The 24,508-nt window shown below is 42.0% G+C and overlaps 1 protein-coding gene across 1 annotated transcript; it reads left to right on the top strand.

The window, feature by feature from the left end:
* Positions 1-2,090: 2,090 nt before the first annotated feature.
* LOC120519921 (ATP-dependent RNA helicase SUPV3L1, mitochondrial-like) lies at positions 2,091-8,774 on the top strand. Its single transcript, XM_039742667.1, has 2 exons — positions 2,091-2,188; positions 8,327-8,774. Exons 1-2 carry the CDS (start codon positions 2,091-2,093, stop codon positions 8,772-8,774), a joined length of 546 nt encoding a protein of 181 aa, XP_039598601.1.
* Positions 8,775-24,508: the final 15,734 nt, after the last annotated feature.

The raw sequence follows: 24,508 nt of genomic DNA on the forward strand, positions 1-24,508 counted from the left end.
CAGGCTTTTCTTTTGCGAGGGGTTGGCAGTGTCTCTCTGTGTTTTAAATTGCTTTTTATCCCACAGCCCAAAGACATGGTGTGAGTGTGAAGCTGTGTGTACTATATACAGTCGATAAAAAGTTTAAGACCACTTGAAAAATGGCAAAAAAACATATTTTGCATGGTTGGATCTTAACAAGGTCCCAAGTAGAGCTTCAACATGCAACAAGAAGAAATGGGACTGAGACAAAACATTTTGAGCATTCAATTAATTGAAAATAACTATTAAATTGAAACAGGCTGTTTACAGCTGATCAAAATTTTAGGACCACATGCCTTTTAAAAAGGCCAAATCTGTGCAAAGATTTGGATTCATTGTCATTTTCTGTCAGGTAGTCACTCGTTCTGATGGCAAAGGCAAAGAAACCCTCCCTTTTTGAACGTGGTCGGGTTATTGAACTGCATAAGCAGGGTCTCTCAAGCGCCATGGCGGCTGAGGTGGAGACGCCATAGACAGTCATTTGGAATTTGCTAAATGATCCTGAGGGTTATGGAACAAAAGTCAAGTGAAAGACCAAAAATTTCACCAGCACTGAGCGGAGGATCCAATTGGCTGTCTGTCAAGACACTGGGCGATCCTCAGCTGCAAATTAAGGCCGTTACTGGTGCTGACTGCAGCCCCATAACCATCAGGCGGCATCTGAGACTGAAGGGCTTCAAAAACAAAAACGTCTTCAAAGACCTGCGTCTCCTTGAGCCCACAGAACTGCTTCGTTTGGACTTTGCAAGAGAGCACCAAACATCAGGACATTCAAAAGGTGGAAGAAGTTTTATTCTCTGATGAGAACAAATTTAACCTTGATGGTCCTGATGGTTTCCAACGTTCCTGGCATGACAAAGAAGATCCACCTGAGATGTTTTATGCGCAGCCACGTAGAGAGGGCGCCATAATGGTCTGGGGTGCTTTTTCCTTCAGTGGAACAATGGAGCTTCAGGAAGTGCAGGGGCGTCAAACGGCCGCTGGCTATGTCCAGATGTTGCAGAGAGCATGACTAGGGCCCTCGTCTGTGGTAACGACTGGGTTTTCAACAGGACTGGCCTACAGTACATAATGCCCTCAGGACAAAGGGACTTCTTCCAGGAGAATAACATCACTCTTTAGGCCCATCCTGCTTGTTCCCCTGATCTAAATCTAATTGAGAAACCCGGGGATGGATGGCAGGAAAGTTTACAGAAATGGACAACAGTTCCAGGCAGTAGATGCCCTCGTGCGGCCGTCTTCACCACTTAGAATGTTCCCACTCACCTCATGGAAATGCTTGCATCAAGCATGCCTGAATTTTTGAGTGATCAACAATAGCGGTGGAGCTACTCAGTACTGAGTTCATGTTTGGAAGTTTGATTTCTGTTTTTGGGGGTTTCACGGGTTTTTGGAGGTGTGGTCCTAAACTTTTGATCAGTTGTAAAACATCCTGTTTCAGTTTAATCGTTGTTCTCATTAAATTGCATGCTCAAAAAATATTTTGTCTCCTCCCATTTCTTCTTGTTGCATGTTGAAGCTCTACTTGGAACCTTGTTAAGATCAACCATGCAAAATATGATTTTTGCCATTTTTCAAGTGGTCTTAAACTTTTGATCGGGACTGTGTGATTGTGCCCCACACTGGATCAGTGCCCTCTCTGAACATAAGAAATTTGACAAACATGAGGAGATCATTCAGTCAATCTAGCTCATTTGTTTATCTAATTATAAGCTGTCCCAATATCTCATTCAGGTACTTAAAGATTGCAAAGGTTTCTGCCTTATTTCTGCCTTTCTTCTTTTTCCATGTTCCCATAATCCAGGCTATGGATAAACAAAAATAACAGTCAAATGAAAAATGTATAGTTAATTAAAATTAAACTGGTCTAACCGAAAATAAGTGATTTGTAATGAGTAGAAGATATTTTCCCTTTCCAGAATCTAAGATGTTGTTAATTGAAAGTTAAGAATGATCACTGGTTCTGTTTCTGATAACTAATGTCCTGCTTTGTTGGTTTGACTTACTAATGTTCTTTTTGTAGTTTGCCAGGCAGTTCAGCGTGATGAGCCTCTGACATTTGATTGGATATGCCGGCACATCGGCTGGCCTGTGCCACCAAGAACATTAAAGACCTAGTGCACCTGGAAGCAGTTCATGATGTACTTGATCTTTACCTTTGGCTAAGGTATGCAAACTGACTAAAAAGTGGTGTGCATCAACTGTGGGCAAATGTTTACAGTTTTGGAACATGGGTTTCTGCTGTCCTGCATTATGGCATTCTGAAATAGAAATAACTATACCAGTATTCCTCATGGCCTAATCCCATTCTTCTTTTATTGTAAACTGTCCATAGTTCACTGTGACCTGCATAGTCATTAGTAACTTAACTTACAGTGCATCCAGAAAGTATTCACAGTGCATCACTTTTCCACATTTTGTTATGTTAAGCCTTATTCCAAAACGATTTAATTCATTTTTCCTCAAATTCTACACACAACACCCCATGACCCAATGACAACGTGAAAAAGGTTTACTTGAGGTTTTTGTACATTTATTAAAAATAAAAAAACCTGAGAAATCACATGTACATCAGTATTCACAGCCTTTGCCATAAACCCAAAATTGAGCTCAGGTGCATCCTTTATCCCTGATCATCCTTGAGATATTTCTGCAGCAATTGGAGTCCACCTGTGGTAAATTCAGTTGATTGGACATGATTTGGAAAAGGGACACACCTGTCTATATAAGGTCCCACAGTTGACAGTTCATGTCAGAGCACAAACCAAGCAAGAGGTCAAAAAAATTGTCTTAGACCTCAGAGACAGGATTGTCTCGAGGTACAAATCTGGGGAAGGTTACAGAAAATTTCTGTTGCTTTGAAGGTAACAATGAACACAGTGGCCTCCATCATCCGCCAAGTGGAAGGATTGAAACCACCAGGACTCTTCCTATAGCTGGCGGACATCTAAACTGGCGATCAGGGGAAAGGGCCTTAATCAGGGAGGTGACCAAGAACCGATGGTCACTCTGTCAGGCTCAGAGGTCCTCTGTGGAAGAGGAGAACCTTCCAGAAAAACAACCATCTCTGCAGCAATCCACCAATCAGGGCTGTATGGTAGAGTGGCCAGGCAAGACACTCCTTAGTAAAAGGCACATGGGAGCCACCTGGAGTTTGCCAAAAGGCACCTGAAGGACTCTCAGACCATGAAAACAAAATTCTCTGGTCTGATGAGACAAAGATTGAACTCTTTTGGTGTGAATGCCAGGTGCCAGGGACTGCACATCCCGGGCCAATAGCATCCCTACAGTGAAGCATGGTGGTGGCAGCATCATGCTTGGGGATGTTTTTCAGTGGCAGGAACTGGTAGACTAGTCAGGATAAAGGGAAAGATGACTGCAGCAATGTACAGAACATCCTGGATGAAAACTTGCTCCAGAGCACTCTTGACCTCAAACTGGCTGCGGTTCATCTTTCAGCAGGACAACGACCCTAAGCCCACAGCCAAGATACCAAAGGGTGGCTTCAGGACAACTCTGTGAATGTCCTTCAGTGGCCCAACCAGAGCCCAGACTTGAATCCGCTTCAACATCTCTGGAGATATCTTAAAATGGCTGTGCACCGGCTTCCCATCAACCTGATGGAGCTTGAGAGGTGCTGTTCCAAAAAGGAATGAGCGAAGCAGCCAGGATAGGTGTGCCAAGCTTGTGGCATCATATTCAAAAGACTTGAGGCTGTAATTGCTGGCAAGGTGCATCGACAAAGTATTGAGCAAAGGCTGTGAATACTTATGTACATGTGATTTCTCAGTTTCTTTATTTTTAATAAATTTACAAAAACCTCAGTAAACTTTCACGTTATTTGGTGTTGTGTGTAGAATGCTGAGGAAAAAAATGAATTTCATCATTTGGAATAAGGCTGTAACATAACAAAATGTGGAAAAACTGATCGCTGTGAATACTTTCGGATGCAGTGTATCATTCTAAAAGCACACTCCAGTTCAGAGTTGTGGGTTTGAATATATCTGGACATAAGTCAGGAACCAACCACCAGATTGTACCAATTCATTACATGGCCATTCAGCCTCACAACAACACACTACTAACATAACTTGCAGATCTTTAGGGTGTTGGAGGAAAACTGTAGTACCTGAGGAAAGACCCAATAGACACAGGGAGAACATGCAAGCTCTGTGCACTGGAAGCTTAACACTCATCATTGTACCACAATGCCTTTCACGTTGGTGCAAAGTGTTGCATACTATCAAATTAAATATTGACATTAAAAATGGTATGCTACCTAGAAAATTTTAAAGATGCTCTCACTACTAAGGAAGCTTAACCTGGGTGTGAAATGAGGCTATCTGGTTTAAGACCCATTCAGTGCTCCAGTGGATATGCTGGTGTTGCAGAAACCTGGAAATTTACATGAGTGATGGCATGCTCACCACTTTAAGCAGAAGTCATATAATTTGAAGAAAGTCCTTACTTTGAGCTTCCATCTAATAGAGACATTTTAATGTCAAAAAGTATTGAAGTGGGATTATAGGAATGGATTACAGTGAAAAGAAGCCACTTTGGGAGAAGCAGATTTATATTATTAACAATGAATAATCTGTCTTTGTACATGTCCCTTACACAGTTCATTTTGTATAGCCAGCTGTGTAAAGTATAAGCACAAAATGCTTGCCCTATTTATGACTATAATACCTTACCACCAAATTACAAACCAAATATACAAAATGTTCATAAATAAATAGACAAGTCATATTAAATACACAATAAAAGACAATGAATCTCAATGAAGGACTTAAATCATAACAAGCAAATTTAACATTATCATTTACATTTAAATTTACCATTTATTTTCTTAGCAGATGCTTTTATCCAAAGCAACTTACAAAAGAGATCAACATAATCAAGTAGACATTAATGTTGAGGATGTTTAAGGAACAACTGTTACTAGAGCACCATAAAAATGATCATCATAAGTGAAGAGCTCAGAACAAAATACAAGCAAGTTACACTTCCAGTCTTACAAAACTCAACTATTATCAGACAGAAATTCATTAACAATAGAGTCTTGAAAGCGCTTCTTTACACATTTCAAATTGAAATGGGAGCTTTTCCACCAGCTAGGAGCTATACATTAAAAGATTCTGGATTAAAATTAGATTCCATACAAAAGTAGCATCACTAGATACCATTCGTCAGTAGATCTGAGTGGGTGAGAAGGAGTATAGGACCTCACAGTTATCTCCATATACATGTATACAGGTACTGACCCATTACCTGCTCTGTATGTAAGCATCAATGATGTGAACTTAATACCTGCAACAACAAAGTCAGTGTAGTGAGCTGAACAGAGGTGACATGTGCCCGTCTCAGCTGGGTGAACACCAAGTGTTCTGCTACATTTTCAATCATCTGCATCGACTTTGAGACACATGCTGATTCTCTGGCCAATGGAGATTTGAAGTAGTCAGCCGTGTAGAAAGACCAAGGCCTGAACCAGGAGATTGTGCTGCAAAATTTATAGATACAATCTGATCTTGCAAATGTTTGAGTAAATCTGTTAGACCAAAGGACTGCTACAACTTATCATAGAAAATGGCATTTTGACAGCTGAGAAGAGAAAAAAATCCTACAGTCAATTCTTTTCCTGGGAAATAATCCTCATTGGGGTCTGCAGCGTTGCAACTAATAAAGCCACAGTTCTGGAGCATCTGGCAGCTCCCCATTCTGGACATTCTACAGTGTCCTAATCGTAGAGATTTTCAATCATAAACTTATAAGTACTAGATTTACATGCAAAATGAGCCATCAGGGCCTCAATAATAGTACTTTATTGGATTAAAAAGTGTTAGTGGAAAAACAACATTGTACATTTTCATTTATTCTGTTAGTTTTGTTCTTATATACACTATTTAGAAATTATTCATTAAAAGTACTGGTAAGTTTCATAAATAGATTAATGGAAGCAATTATTACGGAAAAGATTAAGCAATCTTTTGCTCAAGCAGGAGTTTTATTGAACAGTCAGCATGGGTTCAGATGAGGAAGTCATATTTTAACTAACATGCTGGAATTCTATGATAGGGCAACAAAGGATATGACCAGACTGGTGCATGCAGAATTAGTCATCTTGACTTTCAGAAGTATTTGATAAATTGTCACATGAGATGTTGGGCATCAAACTAAAAGAAATGGGAGTTAAAAATATAGTGTAGAGATGATTCAGAATTGGCAAAACACAGGAAGGCAGAGGATTATGAGTAAAGGGAACCTTATCAGAATTGGGTGAAGTTAAGAGTAGGTGTCTCCTCAGAGGTCAGTGTTAGGGCCACAGCTGTTTTTTAATATATTTGAATGATTTTGATAGGAATATAAATAACAAGCTTGATGATGCCAAGCTAGGTGGATTAGCAGATAATTAGTTGAATCATTACAGAAGGACTTGGACAGCATACAGGCTCTGGCAGATTAGTGGCAGATAACATTTAATGTAAAAATGTTTGATTTGCATGTAAAGTGGGACAAAAGGATTTAGTAGTTGTAATGGACTCGACCCTATAACTGCCAGACAGTGTTCAGAAGGCTAACAGAATGTCAGGTTATATAGCACCTTGATGTGTAGAGCACAAGTCCAAGGGGATTTGTTTAATATTTATAACACACAGGTTAGGCCTCATCTGGCTACAGTGTACAGTTTTGTTCTCCAGATTACAAAAAAGGACAAAGCACTGCTAGAAACACATAGGCTGATTTTAGGACTGCCGTTGATGAATTATGAGGAAAGGCTAAAAGAGCTGAGCCAATTCAGTTTAAGTAAAAGGAGATTAAGAGGAGGCATGACTGAAGTGCTTTAAATTATGAAGAGAATTAGTCCAATGGGTGAAGACTGTGATTTTAAAATGAGTTCACCAAGATTATGGGGATACAGTTGGAAACTTTTTAAAGGTAAATTTTACACAAACATTTTGATGTTGTTCTTCACACAGAGCTCCGTAGACATGCAGAATAAGCTACCAAGTAGCGCGGTGGACAGTAGGAGTTCAGGAACCTTCACAACTCTTATTTTGGATAAATTAGATAGACTGGAGGGCTTTGTTAGACTGAATGCCCTTGTCTTGTCTATAATGTTCTAAAAAAAAATTATGCACTTGAATCAACAGGTTTTTAAAATTGTTCATTAAAATAAATGTATCTTAATGTTTCAGTTACTGAATTGTTCCTTTATTCCAATCAAATCAAAATTGCACATTGCAGTTGCTTGCCCATTTCAGAATAGTAATAGGCTAAATGACTCATTCAAGGCCATGCAGTTAATCAGTGCATATCAGTGCATTAGCAACCTTGTGCTTTGTAGCCCAGAGCCTAAATCTGCTTGGGGGAAGGTTCAAGATAAACAGCCTACAAGTCGGTAAAAATGTGAGTACGTTTCTTAAAACAGGACTTCTCTGTTTAGTTTTTGCTAACCATTTGAGGCCTGTTTATCTTATTGCTTGCGACCGCCATACATCACATTTTTAGTTGCGTGTGTCACATGCATTAAAATGTTTTTCATTGTCTTTGCCAGACTGGAAACAGTCCCTAACGTATGGCAGGTTATCATTTTCGCACAGTAGTCTGCTGCAAGTAAAAACCAGGTCTGAGTGAATAAAAATGTTACTGAAGTTCAGTTATGAGAAATCCAGCAGTTTGTCTCATTGCTTTCTCGCATGAACTAATTTGAAAATAAAACTTTTAAATAAATCTAGACCTCCCTCTCTTCACATAGTACATGCATTGAGACACAATGCAAAACTAAAAATATTTGCAGTTGTAAGAGGCTGTTAAGCATCAGCATGATCCCCTCTAGTCACCTAGTAGTGCATGTCAGAGGTGGCACATGTACCCAACCTAACACGTCCCTTTTTTCCCAGATTTTTTGCATTGTCTTATTGGTGTGTGCTCTCCTTTTTTTTTTTTTTTTTGTTTAATTAATCATAATGTCCCGACCATCAGATATGGTTTATGTCAAAGGAACCAAACTAAAGAAGTCATTGTAAGTGTGTGACCCGCTTTACCCACTGGATAAACAGATCTCTGTATTTCACAAATGTGAGTCCGGTTTGTGTACCGACTGTGAGTTTCCAGAAATATACTTTAACCCTCAGTAATCAGGTCAAGATTAACAAAAGTCCAAGCATGGAGTAAGGTGGTGTCTTTGTTATCCTCGCCAGTCACTTTTCTGTGATTCTTTGTTTCTTTCTTTGTTTGTAACTGTGCCATTCTATCTCAACACTGTTGTCTTCACTTGCGCTCTCTCTCTCTCTCTCTGTAGTTACCGTTTTATGGACATGTTCCCAGATGCCAACCTCATCCGAGACATACAGAAAGAGCTGGATAGCATCATTCAGCTTGGTGTGCACAACATCACCCATCTTATCCGAGCCTCTGAAACGAGCACCGCCTCTGAGACTACTTCTGAGCTGGACGATGACATCCTTGTGTTGAAGACTTTTGTTAAGGATAAGGTATTCCAGTCAGAAAGGCTATCCCAGGGCAAAACAAATCTCTTGAGTCAGAAACAAGGACAGAGGAGAGTTCGTGGTTCCAAGGCCCTGGGTTTCAGGCCCACTGCTGGCAACTCAGAGAACAATGATGGCTCACTGAGCTCACGCCTAGTGCAGCAAGGGCTGCTCACTGCGAACCTGTTGGAGCAGCTGCAGAAGGAGTGGTCAGCTGCTCAGGAGGAACCCTCAGGGAATAATCAGACAGTTAAGGTGTGAAAGGGAAGAAGAAAAAGAAATAACCGATCACTGCAGTTCAGAGATTTTATAGTCCATTTAATACTGTCCGCAAGAAGAATTATTTTTATAGCAATCATGGGTAAAGCTTTTCATACTCAGTGTTGGTAAGACAAACTAATAAACCTCACTGATCAGCTTTACTTGTTTTTTTAATGCTTAATTTCAGTGAGCACTTAGAGGCATTTTAATTCACTATAGAAGAACTTGACTTTTCCTGGTTAATTATTTTCCACCCTGGCTTTTTCAGCTGTCATCACACAGTGCAGAAGGTGAGCATTTTATAAGAATCACCAAAAATTTTGTTTTGTTGTTTTTTATTTCATGCAATGTCTGAATGCTTGCCCCCTCGTTAAATACTAGAGCAATATGCTCAGCATCCCAAAAAATGACCACCCAGACTACAGTGAGTGATAATGTTTAATTAACACTGTAATCTCGGGAAAATTTGCTCAAAAGAAGATAAATGTGAAAAATGTCATAACTTTGCATCAGGTGGACTCTTTTCATAATTTATTCTGATGAATCACTGCAGATTTTTTTTCCTGAGCCAAATACTTAGTACTTCAGGGGATGGATGTCATCTTTAGTTTGCAGCTGCTATAGCTTTACTATTTGTTTATCAGCATTAGACATACATAAACAAAACCACAGTGTGTGACTGTGAATACCTGTGAAAAGACGACACATATTAGACTCTCCCCTCAGACTTTAATTCGGGTAGCCATTTATGGAGATCCTGGATGTACAGTGCCAACTCGGGCCCCTTCTCTTTTTTTCACATCTTGTTTTGTTACAGCTTTGTGCTAAAATCCTTTAAATTGATGTGTTTTTTTTAACCACATCAAGCAACGCTCAATATCCCAGAATGATAAAGTGAAAACAGGATTTAAGAAAGTTTTGCAAATGTATTAAAAATAAAAAAGTGAAATGTCACATTGAGTCCAGACATCTCAGTGATGGCCAATAGAGTGGGATGCATCTGAGCCAGATTTTAATTGTCATAGTAAAGGGTCTGAATGCTTTTGTCAATGGGATATTTCAGTGTTTTACTTCTAATCGGGAAGCCACAACAATTTTATCTTTTTGGTCTTCACATTAATACATCAGTGGAACACACCAGCATTATGCATATGCACTTTAACCCCTGCTTTGGATATATATTTACATGTGTAGACATTAAATGAAAACTCCATTGAACTGATAAAACACATAAAGAAAAATTGTACATGAGTGAATGGCATAAACAAATGATAAAATAATAACGATGAAAATAAACTGCTCAAAAATTTAAAGGAACACTTTGAAAACACATCAGATCTCAATGGGGGAAAAAAATCCTGCTGGCTATCTCTTCTGATATGGACTGGTAATGTGTTAGGAACGAAAGGATGGCACTTCGTTTGATAGAAATGAAAATGATCAACATACAGAGGGCTGAATTCAAAGACACCCTGAAAATCAAAGTGAAAAAATGCTGCGGCAGGCAAGTCCATTCTGCCGAAATTTCATTGCAGTATGCGCCCAATCATACTCAATAATTTGTATGGCCCCACATGTTTGTATGCATGCCTGACAACGCGTTGGCATGCTCCTAATGAGACGACAGACAGATAGATAGTGTCCTGGGGATCTCCTCCCAGATCTGGACCAGGGCAACACTGAGCTCCTGGACAGTCTGAGGTGCAACCTGGTGGCGTCAGATGGACTGAAACATAATGTCCCACCCAGAGGTGTTCTATTGGATTGAGGTCAGGCAAGTGAGTGTGGGGGCCAGTCAATGGTATTAATTCCTTCATCCTGCAGGAACTGCCTGCATACTCTCGCCACATGAGTCCGGGCATTGTCGTGCACCAGGAGGAACCCAGGATCCACTGCACCAGCATTAAGTCTGACAATGGGTCCAAGGATTTCATCCTGATACCTAATGGCAGTCAAGGTGCCATTGTCGAGCCTGTAGAGGTCTGTGCGTCCCTCCATGGATATGCCTCCCCACACCATCACTGACCCACCACCAAACTGGTCATGCAGAATGATGTTACAGGCAGCACGGCTTCTCCAGACCCTTTCACGCCTGTTGCATGTGCTGAGGGTGAACCTGCTCTCATCTGTGAAAAGCATAGGGTGCCAGTGGTGGACCTGCCATTCTGGTATTCTATGGCAAATGCCAATCGAGCTCCATGGTGCTGGGCTGGCAGTTAGCACAGTGCCCACTAGATGACGTCTGGCCCTCAGGCCACCTTCATGAAGTCTGTTTCTGATGTTTGGTCACAGACATTCACACCAGTGGCCTTCTGGAGGTCATTCTGTAGGCCTCTGAGAGTGCTCATCCTGTTTCTCATTGCCCAAAGGAGCAGATACGGTCAGTCCTACTGATAGGTTAAGGACCTTCTGAGGGGCCCTGTCCAGCTCTCCTAGCGTAACTGCCTGTCTCCTGGAATCTCCTCCATGCCCATGAGACTGTGCTGGGAGACACAGCAAACCTTCTGGCAGTGGCACGTATTGATGTGCCATCCTAGAGAAGTTGGACTACCTGTGCCACCTCTGTAGGGTCCAGGTATCGCCTCCTGCTACCAGCAGTGACACTAACCATAACCAAATGAAAAACTAGTGTCAAAACAGTTTGAGGAGGGAAAAATGTCAGTAGCCTCCACCTGTTAAACTATTCCTGTTTTGGGGGTCGTCTCATTGTTGCCCCTCTAGTGCTCCTGTTGGTAATTTCATTAACACCAAAGCAGCTGAAACTGATTAACAACCCGCTCTGCTACTAAACTGACCAGATCAATAGCCCAGACATTTCATTGACTTGATGCTAAACTCTCATTAAAAAAGTGTTCCTTTAATTTTTTGAGTAGTATATATACTCAAAATGTTACATTACAGTATTTCTATTCCTGATTACCCATTTCAATTCAAAAAATATAACTTTCCAGTAAAACTGTGTTTTAAAATGACCATCAGTAAAAGCCAAGTCACTAGGAAAAGCAGGAATTGATCTAATTCAGGAATGTTTTACTTATAAACAACTGGCTATTGCATGTTCAAGAGTAAGCAGCTCCAGTGACATAATAATATTATTTCTAAATATTTGACTGTCACCTTGATTCAAGACACCTGACTACCCCAGAGATCTAGTTGGTTATATTTCATTTGTTTTTCCAGTTGGAGTACAGGCTGGTGAAGTGAGATGCCCATCTGTAGGCGTCAGTAGCACAGGGATCTCCGACTCCAGGGGCCTCATGTATAAACGATGCGTACACACAGAAATGTTGCGTAAGAACGTTTCCACATTCAAATCGCGATGTATAAAACCTAAACTTGGTATAAAGGCCACGCACATTTCTACGGGTAGCTCATACCCTGTCTTACATAAGTTCTCCACTCGGTTTTGCAGACTGGCGGCACCCAGCGTCAAAGCAGTGCTACTGTTCCTGTGTGGTTTATCTTTCTTTTTCAGATCCACATTCCTGGACGGCTTAATAAATACACTGAAATTAACCGCATATTGTTTATTAGTTTAAAGCATCTGATTGTAATTAACCTGTAACAATATAATGGTCCATGGAATGGTCAAACTATTCTAAATACCATAACTGCTTTAGCGTTGTTACTCTCACTGCACTTTCTTTTTCTTCTTTTAGCTGCTCCCGTTAGGGTTGCCACAGTGGATCATCTTCTTCCATATTACTCTCACTGCACTACTCGGAGCAGCTGATCGGAAAGAGAATTATCGGTATACAGCATCAAGCACACGCTGCCTCAGCCATGCTGTCTATTGAACTGCTCTCATACGGCAAAAGCTTCAAAAACCTTCCTGTACGGACCTCGCGGTTCAGAAAGAGTTTCATGCCAAGAGCTCTAAACGCACTCCATCAAGCGCTCCTTGTAGAACTGTTAGTACTTATAAGTACAATCACCTCACTGTAAACTTGCGATACAGTTATAATATTGCACAATATGCGCCACTTTATAAAGCATGTATTTACATATGATGACAATATCATTTTTAAGATGAAATGCAGCAAAATATGTTTATTATATTATACAGATAAAACTTTAACTTCATTTAAATAATCTATATTGTTAATAATTAAAGGACACGGTGTCGCTATGCTAGCAAGGATCTGGCGCTCCGCTCACACTGTATGCTTCACTGGGACTGGTGTGAAGGATAGAGTAATTATAAGCTTACAGATGGCTTAATGTCCATTACAGAGCGGATTGTGTGGCGATCGGTTACTTGGAGAAAGAAAAGGAAGGGCAGGAATTGGAGTTTAGTACGTTTGAAAGAGACAGGACTGCTACAATAAAGTATTTCATCGAAGGTCGTGCACAATCACTGCGCCACCGTGTTCCCATGTTTAATAATGTGCTTTAACTCCTATGATCATGAAAATGATATCAAGTATACTTCTCAGTATTTTAATTATTCAGAGAGCTGTAATATTATGAATGTAAGGAGGAGGAAGACAAAGCACGGAAGCACGTAGTGATTCACACACATAGAAGATCAAATACAAAACAAAGCATTTAACGTGCTAGTTTAGTTACAATGGGATTTGAGAAACTGGTTAATTAAACGATTTTAAGATGAAGTTTATGATGATCTACTTTAATGACAAAATAAACTACGTGATTAAAGTGGAAATTTCGAGATTAAAGTTGACATTTCGTGCTTTTTTCCCCCCACTGTGTGCCTATTTTTTTTTCTTTGTACCCTAATAAGCTTTCATATGACACTCAGACGGCGGGCTATGACTTGGCTTTTCACGGCGACTTTGATATCTGACAACTTCTTTTTTATTTCGGGCACTTTGCGACTTTGTGAACTTGAGCTTTTGAGTTTCTCCGACACTCTATGTCACTCGATCAACTTCCTTTTCTTGTTTAAACCAACAAATAGTACGTTTTTCTTTGCCTCCACTTGGTATTCGCTGAAATTGTTCAATTTTTCCTCGTGGTTTTGCCATTGTCTTTTCACAGAACACTGAGCTTAAGGGCTATTTATATTGATTTGCATATTCAAAGAGGCGTAATTCTGGGAGGAGTTGGGGCGACAGCAGGCGCGTACGTGCGTTCATTTTCACGCTGACCGGGATTTATGTGACGGAAGAATGTGGAAGATTTATGCATCTGGATTTTTTTGTGCATAACTACATTCCCGCTTTTGTCATTGCGTCATATTATAGTGAGAATTCTACACACGACGTTATGCATGAGGCCCCAGGCCTTGAAGCTCCCATAGACAGCTCCGTGGTCTTCATGTTGGTCTGCCCTTCTTCACTACAAATGTGAAGAAGGGCACATTTCTTCACAGGTGAAAGCCAAAGCTTAAACTGAGAGTAGATATCCAGGGCTACTTCATGATTACACAATCAATCTTGTATGACGAAATGTGTTGTGCCCACTTCAGTTCATTAATGGTGGTCACTCAATGAAATTTAAAGCTGCTCACCTTTTCAAGAGGATCCCCTGTGATGCAGATGTCAGTGCGGCCTTCTGTCTGCTTTCTGATGTTTATCATGAACTCGTTGGTGTTGCTGACATTCAAGGTGAAATTGTTGTCCTGGCACCACCGAGTCCGCTCTTCTCTGAGACCTCTTCTTTTTAAGCTGTCCTTTTATTACTGGTAATTGGGCCCTTGGTAGTGGTAACAGTATATTTAATGAGGGAGTTGGCCACACACTCTACAGAAGGGGGCTCAGTACACTACTTGGTGGTGTGCCTGTACTGAGGGTCTTCATGGAGGATGTGAGGCTGCCAGTCCACAAGTGCTCAGGTCTGTTGGTTAGGAAGTCAAAAATCCATTTGCACAGCGTGGCACCGACTCCTAAATTGTTGCTGCTGGTCTGAGGTCATTAAATGAAGAGGCGCCTGTCTTCTTTGTGACAGGAACAATGCAGGATGTTTTTCACTGCAGCGACACTTTCTGGAACCGTAGGGACCAACTGAACAGGTGGCAGTGGATACCACAGACACTAAGAATTTGAGGACTGACTCCATGTGGTCCAAAAAGCTTTTCCTGTGTGTAGCTTCCTCAGTTGTCCGCTTAGGACAGCAAAGGTAAACATATTACTGGCCATTCCAGTTGATGTGGTGGGAGTTGATTATATAGTAGGGATGGTGTGAGAAAGGGACTGGTCATTGGATGAAGGTGGCAGTGGGAGAGAAAGTCTGTTTAAAAAAATGGTTCTTAGAAAACCCAATACTGGATAGGTGACAGACAAATAATGAAAAGCACTATATAATAGATACACTTACCGGCCACTTTATTAGATACACCATGCTTGTTATTGCAAATATCTAATCAGCCAATCGCATGGCAGCAGCTCAATGCATTCCAGCCTGTAGACATTGTCAGGATGACCTGCTGAAGTTCAGAATGGGGAAGAAATGTGACTGAAGTGACTTTGAACATGACATGGTTCTTGGTACTAGACGGGCTGGTCTGAGGATCTCAGAAACTGCTGATCTACAACCATCTGTAGGGTTTGCAGAGGATGGTCCAAAAAAAGGGAAAATATCCAGTGAGCAGCAGTTCTCTGGGCAAAAATGTCTTGTTGAGGTCAGAGGAGAATGGCCAGACTGGTCTGAGCTGATAGAAAGGCAACAGTAACTCAAATAATCACTCAGTACAATTGAGATATACAGACGAGCATCTCTGGACACACAACACGTTGAACCTTGACACAGATGGACTACAGCAGCAGGAGACCACACCAGGTGCCACTTCTCTCAGCTAAGAACAGGCAACTGAGGCTACAATTCACATGGGCTCACCAGAATTGGACAAATGTTGCCTGATCTGATGAGTCTCAATTTCTGCTGCAACATTCAGATGGTGGGGTCAGAATTTGGCATCAACAACATGAAAGTAGGGATCCATCCTGCCTTGTATCAACGGTTCGGGCTGCTGGTGGTATAATGTTGTGGGGGATATTTTTTTGGCACACATGCCAAGCCTACCTGAGTATTGCTGCTGACCATGTCCATCCCTTTATAGCCGCTTCCAGCAGGATAACACGCCTTGTCACAAAGCTTAGATCATCTCAAACTGGTTTCTTGAACATGACAATGAGTTCACTGGTCTCAAATGGCCTCCACAGTCACCAGATCTCAATCCAAATAGAGCACCTTTGGGATGTGGTGGAATGGAAGATTTGCAATATGGATGTGCAGCCGACAAATCTACAACAACTGCATGATGCTATCATGTCAATATGGACCAAAATCCTTGAGGGATGATTCCAGTGCCTTCCTGAATCTAAACCACTAAGCATTACAGCAGTTCTGAAGGCAAAAGGGGGTACTTGCAAGGTGTACCTAATAAAATGGCCAGTGAGAGTATATATAGATTGTAAAGGCCCTGTACTAAAGAGATACATAGATTTCAAAAGCACTACTGTATATGATAGATAGATAGACGGGAAACACCCCATAAAAGAATGAAAAATAGTGAAAAGTTGCTAAATGATATGAAAGGCACCATCAAAAAGGCCATGTAATAAATAGTCAGATTGCAAAGGTGCCACATGATTGATAGATAAACACAGATTGAAAACATCACGTATTCCATAGATAGATTGGAAAGATGCCTTGTTAGATTGGCAGATAGATGAGATAAAAGGCTTGTATTTCATATTTCACTGCTTTAGCCACTAGGGGGCATCACTTCTCTCATAAAATCAATTAGACTCCATATGAATATACTGTGAGATCAGACAGCTTATTCAAGGTCATGTAATTCTTATATATATATATATATATATATATATATATAGAGAGAGAGAGAGAGAGAGAGAGAGAGAGAGAGAGAGAGAGAGAGAGCTTTTTGTACTACTCAAAATGCTTTACATAGTGAGTGGGCAGCCACTTCAACCACCATTAATGTGCAGCGGCAGCCATTTTTGCGCCAGTACACTCACCGCACATGAGCTGTTAGATGGTGAAGGAGTAAGAGAGAGAGAGACAATCAGAGTCAGGGGATGATTAGGGGGCCTGAATGACTAGACTGTGGTGGGCAATTTAGCCTGGACATGGGGATACACCCTGCTCTTTAGGAAAGAGGGAGGTGGGAAAGGTGCTGTGTTATAGAATGTACTCTATTTGTCCCAAGATGAAATTTATGAAGAATGTTATTCAGCTGGGCGGCCAGTTCAAAGCACCGTCAGGTGTGCCCCCCAGGGAGTGTGTTTTGAAGCAGGGCCTGTGCAGTGTCCGATCTTCATGGTCTCCAGACTCCACAAGCCCACCGTCATTACTGACCTTCTTTACTGGAGCCTGGTAGGCCTTGGCATAAATTGTAGAGTCTTATGTACTAAGGAGATTAAATAAAATAAAATTTTAAAAGTCATTTTTTTAATATCCTGTCCAAAGGGTTGAATGTGTTCAGAGGTGCTGGGCTTGCCCGGTCAACGTAACCAGAATTCAAGTGCGCAAGTCAGAATGCTGAGACCAGCGGGAGTCCCTTTAACTCGAGTCCCGTCTCCACAGGACTTATTAGAGTTGATGTGACGTTACTACACGAGTTCCAAGTGCCCCCCCGTCACCCTGCTTCTCAATCCAAAGTCACTCAAGTCTGGTTAGCAGATTGCCTGAAATATCGCTGAAGGCTCCAACCAGGGGAGCAACGAGGAAGGTAGTTATGAGGTGGGTGGAGATGCCTGTCACCGTGCCGTTTTCATTTGCACCCCTTAACAATGGCCACTTGGAGTCCTGACTAGCTATTGTGACGTTTTGAGGAGCCTAGGAAATTCACGGTGGCAGCCTTGTGTTATGCAGTCCTTCTCCACTAGGGGGCCACACCTCTGTCTTGTGGGTAGAAGGGGGGAACTTGCAACACATTTGATGGCAAGCTGAGAAGCTTTGCATTGTCCACTCGAGCACCACTCCCATGTCCTCCTGTGTGTGACTGCATACGCAGGTCGGAGGCATCTCTGCCATACAAGCCAACACACACACACTCTCATGTGGAGCCATTTTGTGCTGTACAATCAAGTTAGCAGGCAGACATCTTTCAGAGTCCGCTTGGAGAAGAACCACACAGACACTGCAGGACCGTGCAGACTCCACACAGATAAGGACCGTGAGGCAGGATTGCTAACCACTGTGCCACCATGCTGCTCGCCCTGCATTCCATTCCATTCTATCCCATAATGCTTTATCTGCTTTGCCACCTTGCATGCTGGGCCTTTTATGGCATACGCTATCCCACAATGCTTGAGCCGTATAACATACGATGACCTCATGGTTTTGCCACCAGAAGGTGATGTGACTGGCTGTGTGTCGCACACGGAGTTGCTGGTAGGGATTGGATGTCTTTGTCACTGGTAGGCCATTTTGGCTGCTCTCATTTAATGAAATGTTTTATAGAATGATTTCCATAGTGAATTTGTTTCAGCCTACAGGTAATGCACAATCGTTTCTGTGTATTTACAGTGTTAGGACGTCATTGAAGGGGAACTGAGCTACAGAGTGTGTGTGTGTGTGTTGGCATTCATATATTAATATGACAAGCAGCAAAGATTGTAAAAGACTGGTAAAGGCCATCACCCCGAGCATCCACCCTGTATTGAGCCCGGGGTGCCAGTACTGTGAGTGGCAAATTTGATGTCACCAGTCTATTTAACATTACGCCAGGATTTGAACTCAGGTTGCTGGAACTGTGAGGCTGCCTTCATAACCACTAACCACATCAGTCAAAGCTTTCTTAATTAGATTTTTAGTAAAGACCGCATAACCCAAGGTGCATTGTGGGGGGGCTTCACAGTAGAAAATGGATCCTCATTTCTAAAATTTGAGCACCAACTACTGGGCCACGCAGTGCACCATCTGCCTTTCAGTGGCATTGTCTCCGGTGCTTTGGTGTACATGATCTAATGGCCTCGGGGTGGGTGGGTGACGTAATTCACTCAGGGTCTCACAGTGGTGGGGCTGCACCTGGTGCTTCACAGTCTCAAATCTTAGCCACTAAGGAGTCACACTAGCTGGCTTCAGTGAACACAGTAGATAGAAAACAAATCATGGGCAGGGAAGGGGTCTCCTTTAGCATCACCTAAAGGCATTGGCGTGTATTGAACCGGTGTCTGGGGGATTGATGGGCTTTGAGTTTAACCAGTATGAGGTCATGTTTGTGGAGACGGGGTGGACATGAGGCCCAACTTCTGGGTCATTCAGGGCAGTGAGCAAAGCTGAAACAGCAGCCTAGGGTTTTATAGTCCAACAATGTGACCACTAGGGGGCTACACTCTCTTAAAAAGGCATTAGGTAAACTAAATATGAATATAGGAGCGCCAGGCATGTGACTTGAGTCACTCAGGGGTCAATGAAGCTGAAGTCTTGAGTTGTATAGTCCAACAGTGACCACAAGGGGGCACACTGCATTTATGAAAAGTATTAGACAGTATGTATTGGCTTGGATTAGATAGATAGATAGATAGATAGATAGATACTTTATTAATCCCAAGGGGGAATTCACATAATCCAGCAGCAGTATACTGATACAAAGAGATTAGACTGGGGATCCGAGTCATTCTGGGTTACACACTGAAACAGCAGGTATATATTTTATAATTCACTTCTTTAGCCACTAGGGGGCTACACTCTCTTAAAAGGCATTAGATAAACTAAATATGTATATAGGAGGGCCAGGCAGGTGACTTGAGTCACTCAGGGGTCAATGAAGTCTTGAGTTTTCTAGTCCGGTTTTAACCACTAGGAGGCAACAGACAGTTTATCTAAATATGAATATATGGGGGGTTTGGAGGAATGGGTTGTTGGGCAGTTGATTTGAGTCACATGGGGAGTTGGTAAACAAGGAAACTGCAGTCTTGAGTTTTATAGTCCAACAGTGACCACAAGGGGGCACACTGCATTTATGAAAAGCATTGGACAGTATGTATTGGGGGGTTGGGGGTGGTGGATTAGACTGGGGATCTGAGTCATTCTGGGTTACACACTGAAACAGCAGGTATATGTTTTATAATTCACTCCTTTAGCCACTAGGGGGTGTCACTAACCTCAAAATATAACGTTTGATAAACCCAACATAAATATAAAGTGGAGGTCAGATGGGTGACTTGAGTCTTTCAGGGGTCAGGTGTGATCTCACTAGGAGGCTACATTATCTTTAAAAAGACATTAGATAGACTAAATATTAATATAAGGGGGTTAGGCAGGTGATTTAAGTCATTCTGAGTTACACGGGGGGTGTCTTGGAAGTACTGAAACAGCAAGCTTGTGTGTTATAATCCAACTCACTAGATAGTATCATTACCTTTCAAAAATGACATTTAATAAACTAAATATGAATATAAAGTGGAGGTCAAATGGGTGACTTGAGTTATTTGGGGTTCAATAGAGCTGCCATCTTGGGTTTTATAGTCCAACACTGTGGCAACAAGGGGGGCTAAACTCTAATAACAGGGCATTAAATAGACAAAATATGAATACAAGGATGGGTGGCAAGGCAGGTGACTTGTGTCATGCTGGGACACACAGAGAGCTGGGGGGTATTTTTCGTACGTGGATTACTTATTCAGCCGCATGTAATTGTTGACGATTTGGCCCGATCCTGGATCTTTGTCTGTTTTTCAAAATTCTTGCTGGATGTGTCGTCATAGCTGCAGATCTGCTCGGAGCAGGTTTGTTCGGTGTAAAGAAGGATTAGCTCACACACTTACTCGGTTTCTGTGCATGGAATTCATTCAGCCGTGGCTTTGCCGTTCATGAATGAGCGACCAATATTGGTGAGCAAATTATAAGAAGAGAATTTCAAATATAGAGAGGGTTTTCACGATATGTAAGATCTTTTATTGCTCCCGGAGGAAATTCTTTTCGAAAGATGCCGCTTTAGCTGAGGGGAATATTGTACCTCAAAGATTTATTAGCACCTTATATTTGAAGTCAAACTAGGCGAAGTCGGGCTCTCACAACCTCACAGACAGTATGCATTGCTTTGAGTTTTTGCAAATGGCACTTTTTTTATATACTGTAGGCGATGCGGAAAATCTGTCTAAAAGTGCAGTTTGCCAGGCAATTTGTAAAGTCTGTTTGGCTCTGAAATATTTCCTTCAGGTTTCATAGTGTTTTTTGGACACCTGCATGTGCAGACAATAAAAGAAGCGTTTCATGCCATTGCAGGTACTCGGGCAAAACAGCCACAGCTCTGTAAAGAATCTCACAATCAGCCTAACATTCTCATTACTCAGGATTTCCAAATGTGATTGGGGCACATGGGACTGATCAGAGTGGAGTTTGATCAAACATTTGGAAAATGTACCTCTCCTCCTGATGAATAATCAGACACAGTGTCTTCATCAAATATTTGACCTCCGTCAATATCTCGATGGTCAGACTCAAGTTCTAGGGATATGACATTCCCTGCAAGTGACCCAACAAAAAAATGTCCTCAGAAACAGGGCGATGGGCATTTTGCCGGAGAGCCAACTCTTCTGAAGGGGTTAGGTCTGGACCGTGTGCACCTCCACCTGTTGTCTGCCTTCTTATTAGCTTTAAAATGAATGTTTTTTATATTATATATGATTCTTTATGTCAACAATTCTTTAAATAGTTATATACCAATATTTACTAGTTTGAAGTATATTCCTGTACTTCACTTTAAACTTTTCCCATGTTCTCCTTGTGCTCACGTCTGATCTGGAATTATGACATATTAAATAATAATTAATCTGACACATAGGAAATGAAACGCTGCATTCAGTAAGTACAAAGCACACTACTATTTGTCGGCCACTTTTTGCCAGCCGTCTTTTTCTGGTTTGGGCTGCTTTTGCAGTGTTGCCCCTGTGCATAATACATCTTGAAATTCTTCATATCCTTCGAATAAAAGGTCCTGCTCCGCTTATGTGAAAAAAAAAAAATGTGCCGATCTTTCGTCATTTTGTTGCAGCCTATCAAAGACTTGCTGATCATGTTTTCCAGACTCCATATGTATGGGCTTTTCAATCAGCGCCTGCGCGCGCATTCATCTCCAGCTCGACTAATCTACTGCACGGCTGCGTTTGAAAACTGACTTATCCCGGATGAGCTTCACCGGCATTAACTCATCCAAGATGAGGCATCTGATCTCGGATGATTTAAGCGACGTACGGAAAATACCCCCCAGGTCAACAATGAAGCTGTAGTCTTGTGTTTTATAGTCCAATTATGGCCACTAGGGGGCACCTTACCTTCAGAAAAGGAATCAGAGCGAATGAATGTGAATATATAAGGGGGGTTTGGGCCTGGACAGGTGACTTGAGCCAATTGGGGACACACACGAATATGAACACAATGTGGATTCCGACTTGAGTTAATCAGGGTCACACAGGGGGCTAATGAGCACTGAAACAGCAGCCCTGTGCTTTACAGTATAAACCCTTAGCCACTAATCGGTCCGCTGTCTTTGCAAATAAACATCAGATAAACCAGTAGTTTGTTAGTGGTGGGTGAAGTGGCCCCCCACTGACTGTGTAAAACACTTTGAGTGATTTGAGTGTTTCAGGGTCATACATGAATAGAAATGTAAGATGGGGTCAGACTTGAGTCATTTGGGGTCACACAGAAAGCTAATGAATACTCTAACAGGCAGCTTGTGTTTATAAGTCAGGGTTTACCAGAAGGGGGCGCTGTTATATATCTGCACTGTGATATTAATTGCAGGGTTCGATTATGCAGCCATGTGCGGTAGGTCTGTTGTTTGGTGAGATGAGCTTGATTACTTTGGTCTGGGTAAAAGAAGGAGAGCAAACAATAAAAAAGGTTTTGGAGTTGTTGGATCACCCGACAGCTTGGCCCAGCCACATTTGGTCTTGCTGATGGTTCTCGGTGGCATGCCACATGTCTTCGAAAGGTGTCACCACCATCATCTGTTGTAGAATTTCATCCTGCTGACAAACACAATGAAAATTCTTCGGCCATTCCAAACGCATGGCTGGGTGACTCTGTTATCCAGTCTGATGTACCACAAAATGAAACCGAGCCTGTTATTCAGCCCCAGGAGCCATCTCCACGTCCCACTCGGTTGCGTTCTCGCCCTGGACACTTGCAGGATTTTGTTACTACATTTCATGTTTAACTGTTCTGTTATATACTTGGATTTCTTTGCTGTTGGTGGAAGGGGGGAGAAATGTTATATATCTGCACTGTGATATTAATTGCAGGGTTCGATTATGCAGCCATGTGTGGTAGGTCTGTTGTTTGGTGAGATGAGCTTGATTACTTTGGTCTGGGTAAAAAGGAAGGAGAGCAAACAATAAAAAAGGTTTTGGAGTTGTTGGACTTACCAGCTGTCAGCGTCTCTCTTTCCAAGACATAAAAGGCGCACTTCCTTCAGTAAGTGCATTACGTGGATTAGGTGCAGATGGGTGATTCAGGTTACTCAGGGTCTTACGGGAGGAGGCTGGTGAACGTGGAAACATCAGGCGTGTGTTTTATAGGGCAACACGCTGACCACCAGAGGGCATCACTGTGATTTTCTAGCCCCTTTAATCCAGACCAGGGTCGCCTTGGCTGAAGCCTATCTCAGCCGGCATAGGGTGCACAGCAGGAACAAACCCTGGACAGGATGCCATTATGAACACACACACACACACCAAACACACACTAGGGCCAATTTAGCTATAATAATCATCACCATTCTTTACATTTATATACTGCAGTGCTTTTCTCACTAAACAAAGCTCTCCGTGCAGGAGGATGTGGGGCCGCCAATCCACCTAACCTGCATGTCTTTGGAATGTAACAGGAAACCGAATCACCCGGAGGAAACCTACATAGACACGGGGAGAACATGCAAACTCCACGCAGGGAGGACCCCGGATGTGAACCCTGGCCTCATTAGTGCAAGGCAGCAGCGCTCCCACCGCCTTCATAAAATGCATTAGCTGGACTAAATATGAATATTCTGGGGGTCATTTGGGGGCGGGTATCAATATGAAAATAAAGTGGATGCAGACCTGAGTTTTTAAGGACACGTGAGGGCTGGTGAGCACTGAAGCAGTAGTCTAGAGATTTGGAAGCCCACCCTTTAGCCACTAGGTGGCAGCCTTGTCTTGAATGTGAATGACAGGTGATCTGAGTCACTCAGGGTCAGATAGTGAGGCGGTGAACACTGGAACAGCCATTGTGTGCACTTCGACCACTAGGGGGCTCCATTGCCTTCAGATACAGTGATGCGTACACTGAGTTTAAAGTGGGGTCAGACCGGTGATTGGAGTCATGTGGGTGTCACATATGAATCTAAAAATAAAGTGGACTCAGACTTGAGTTATTGTGGTCTTATGAGGGCCTGGCGATAAGATAAATAATATAAAAGGCTTGTATGTCATAATTCACCCTTTAGCCACTAGGGGGCATCACTTCCTTTATAAAATCTATTAGCACCCCTTTATGAATATACCGTGAGATCAGATTGGTAATTTGAATCATCTGGGATCCCGTAACAATCTAAAAATGAAGTGGACTCAGCCTTGAGTTATGAAGGTCACATAGGAGGCTGGTGAGCACTGAAGTAGCAGTTTTGTGTTTTATGCTACGACCCCTTAGCCACTAGGGGGCAGAAAAAAAAATACATAAGCTAATTATGAATATCTTGTGGCGTTATTTGGGTCGTTCAAAGACGTAGATGAACATAAATATAAAGTGGTCTCAGACTTGAACCATTGACGGTCACATAGTAAGTCTGCAGTCTTGTGTTTTGCACACCACTAGGGGGC

Source organism: Polypterus senegalus, unplaced genomic scaffold (assembly GCF_016835505.1).
Source record: "Polypterus senegalus isolate Bchr_013 unplaced genomic scaffold, ASM1683550v1 scaffold_2370, whole genome shotgun sequence".
Classification (NCBI taxonomy): domain Eukaryota; kingdom Metazoa; phylum Chordata; class Cladistia; order Polypteriformes; family Polypteridae; genus Polypterus; species Polypterus senegalus.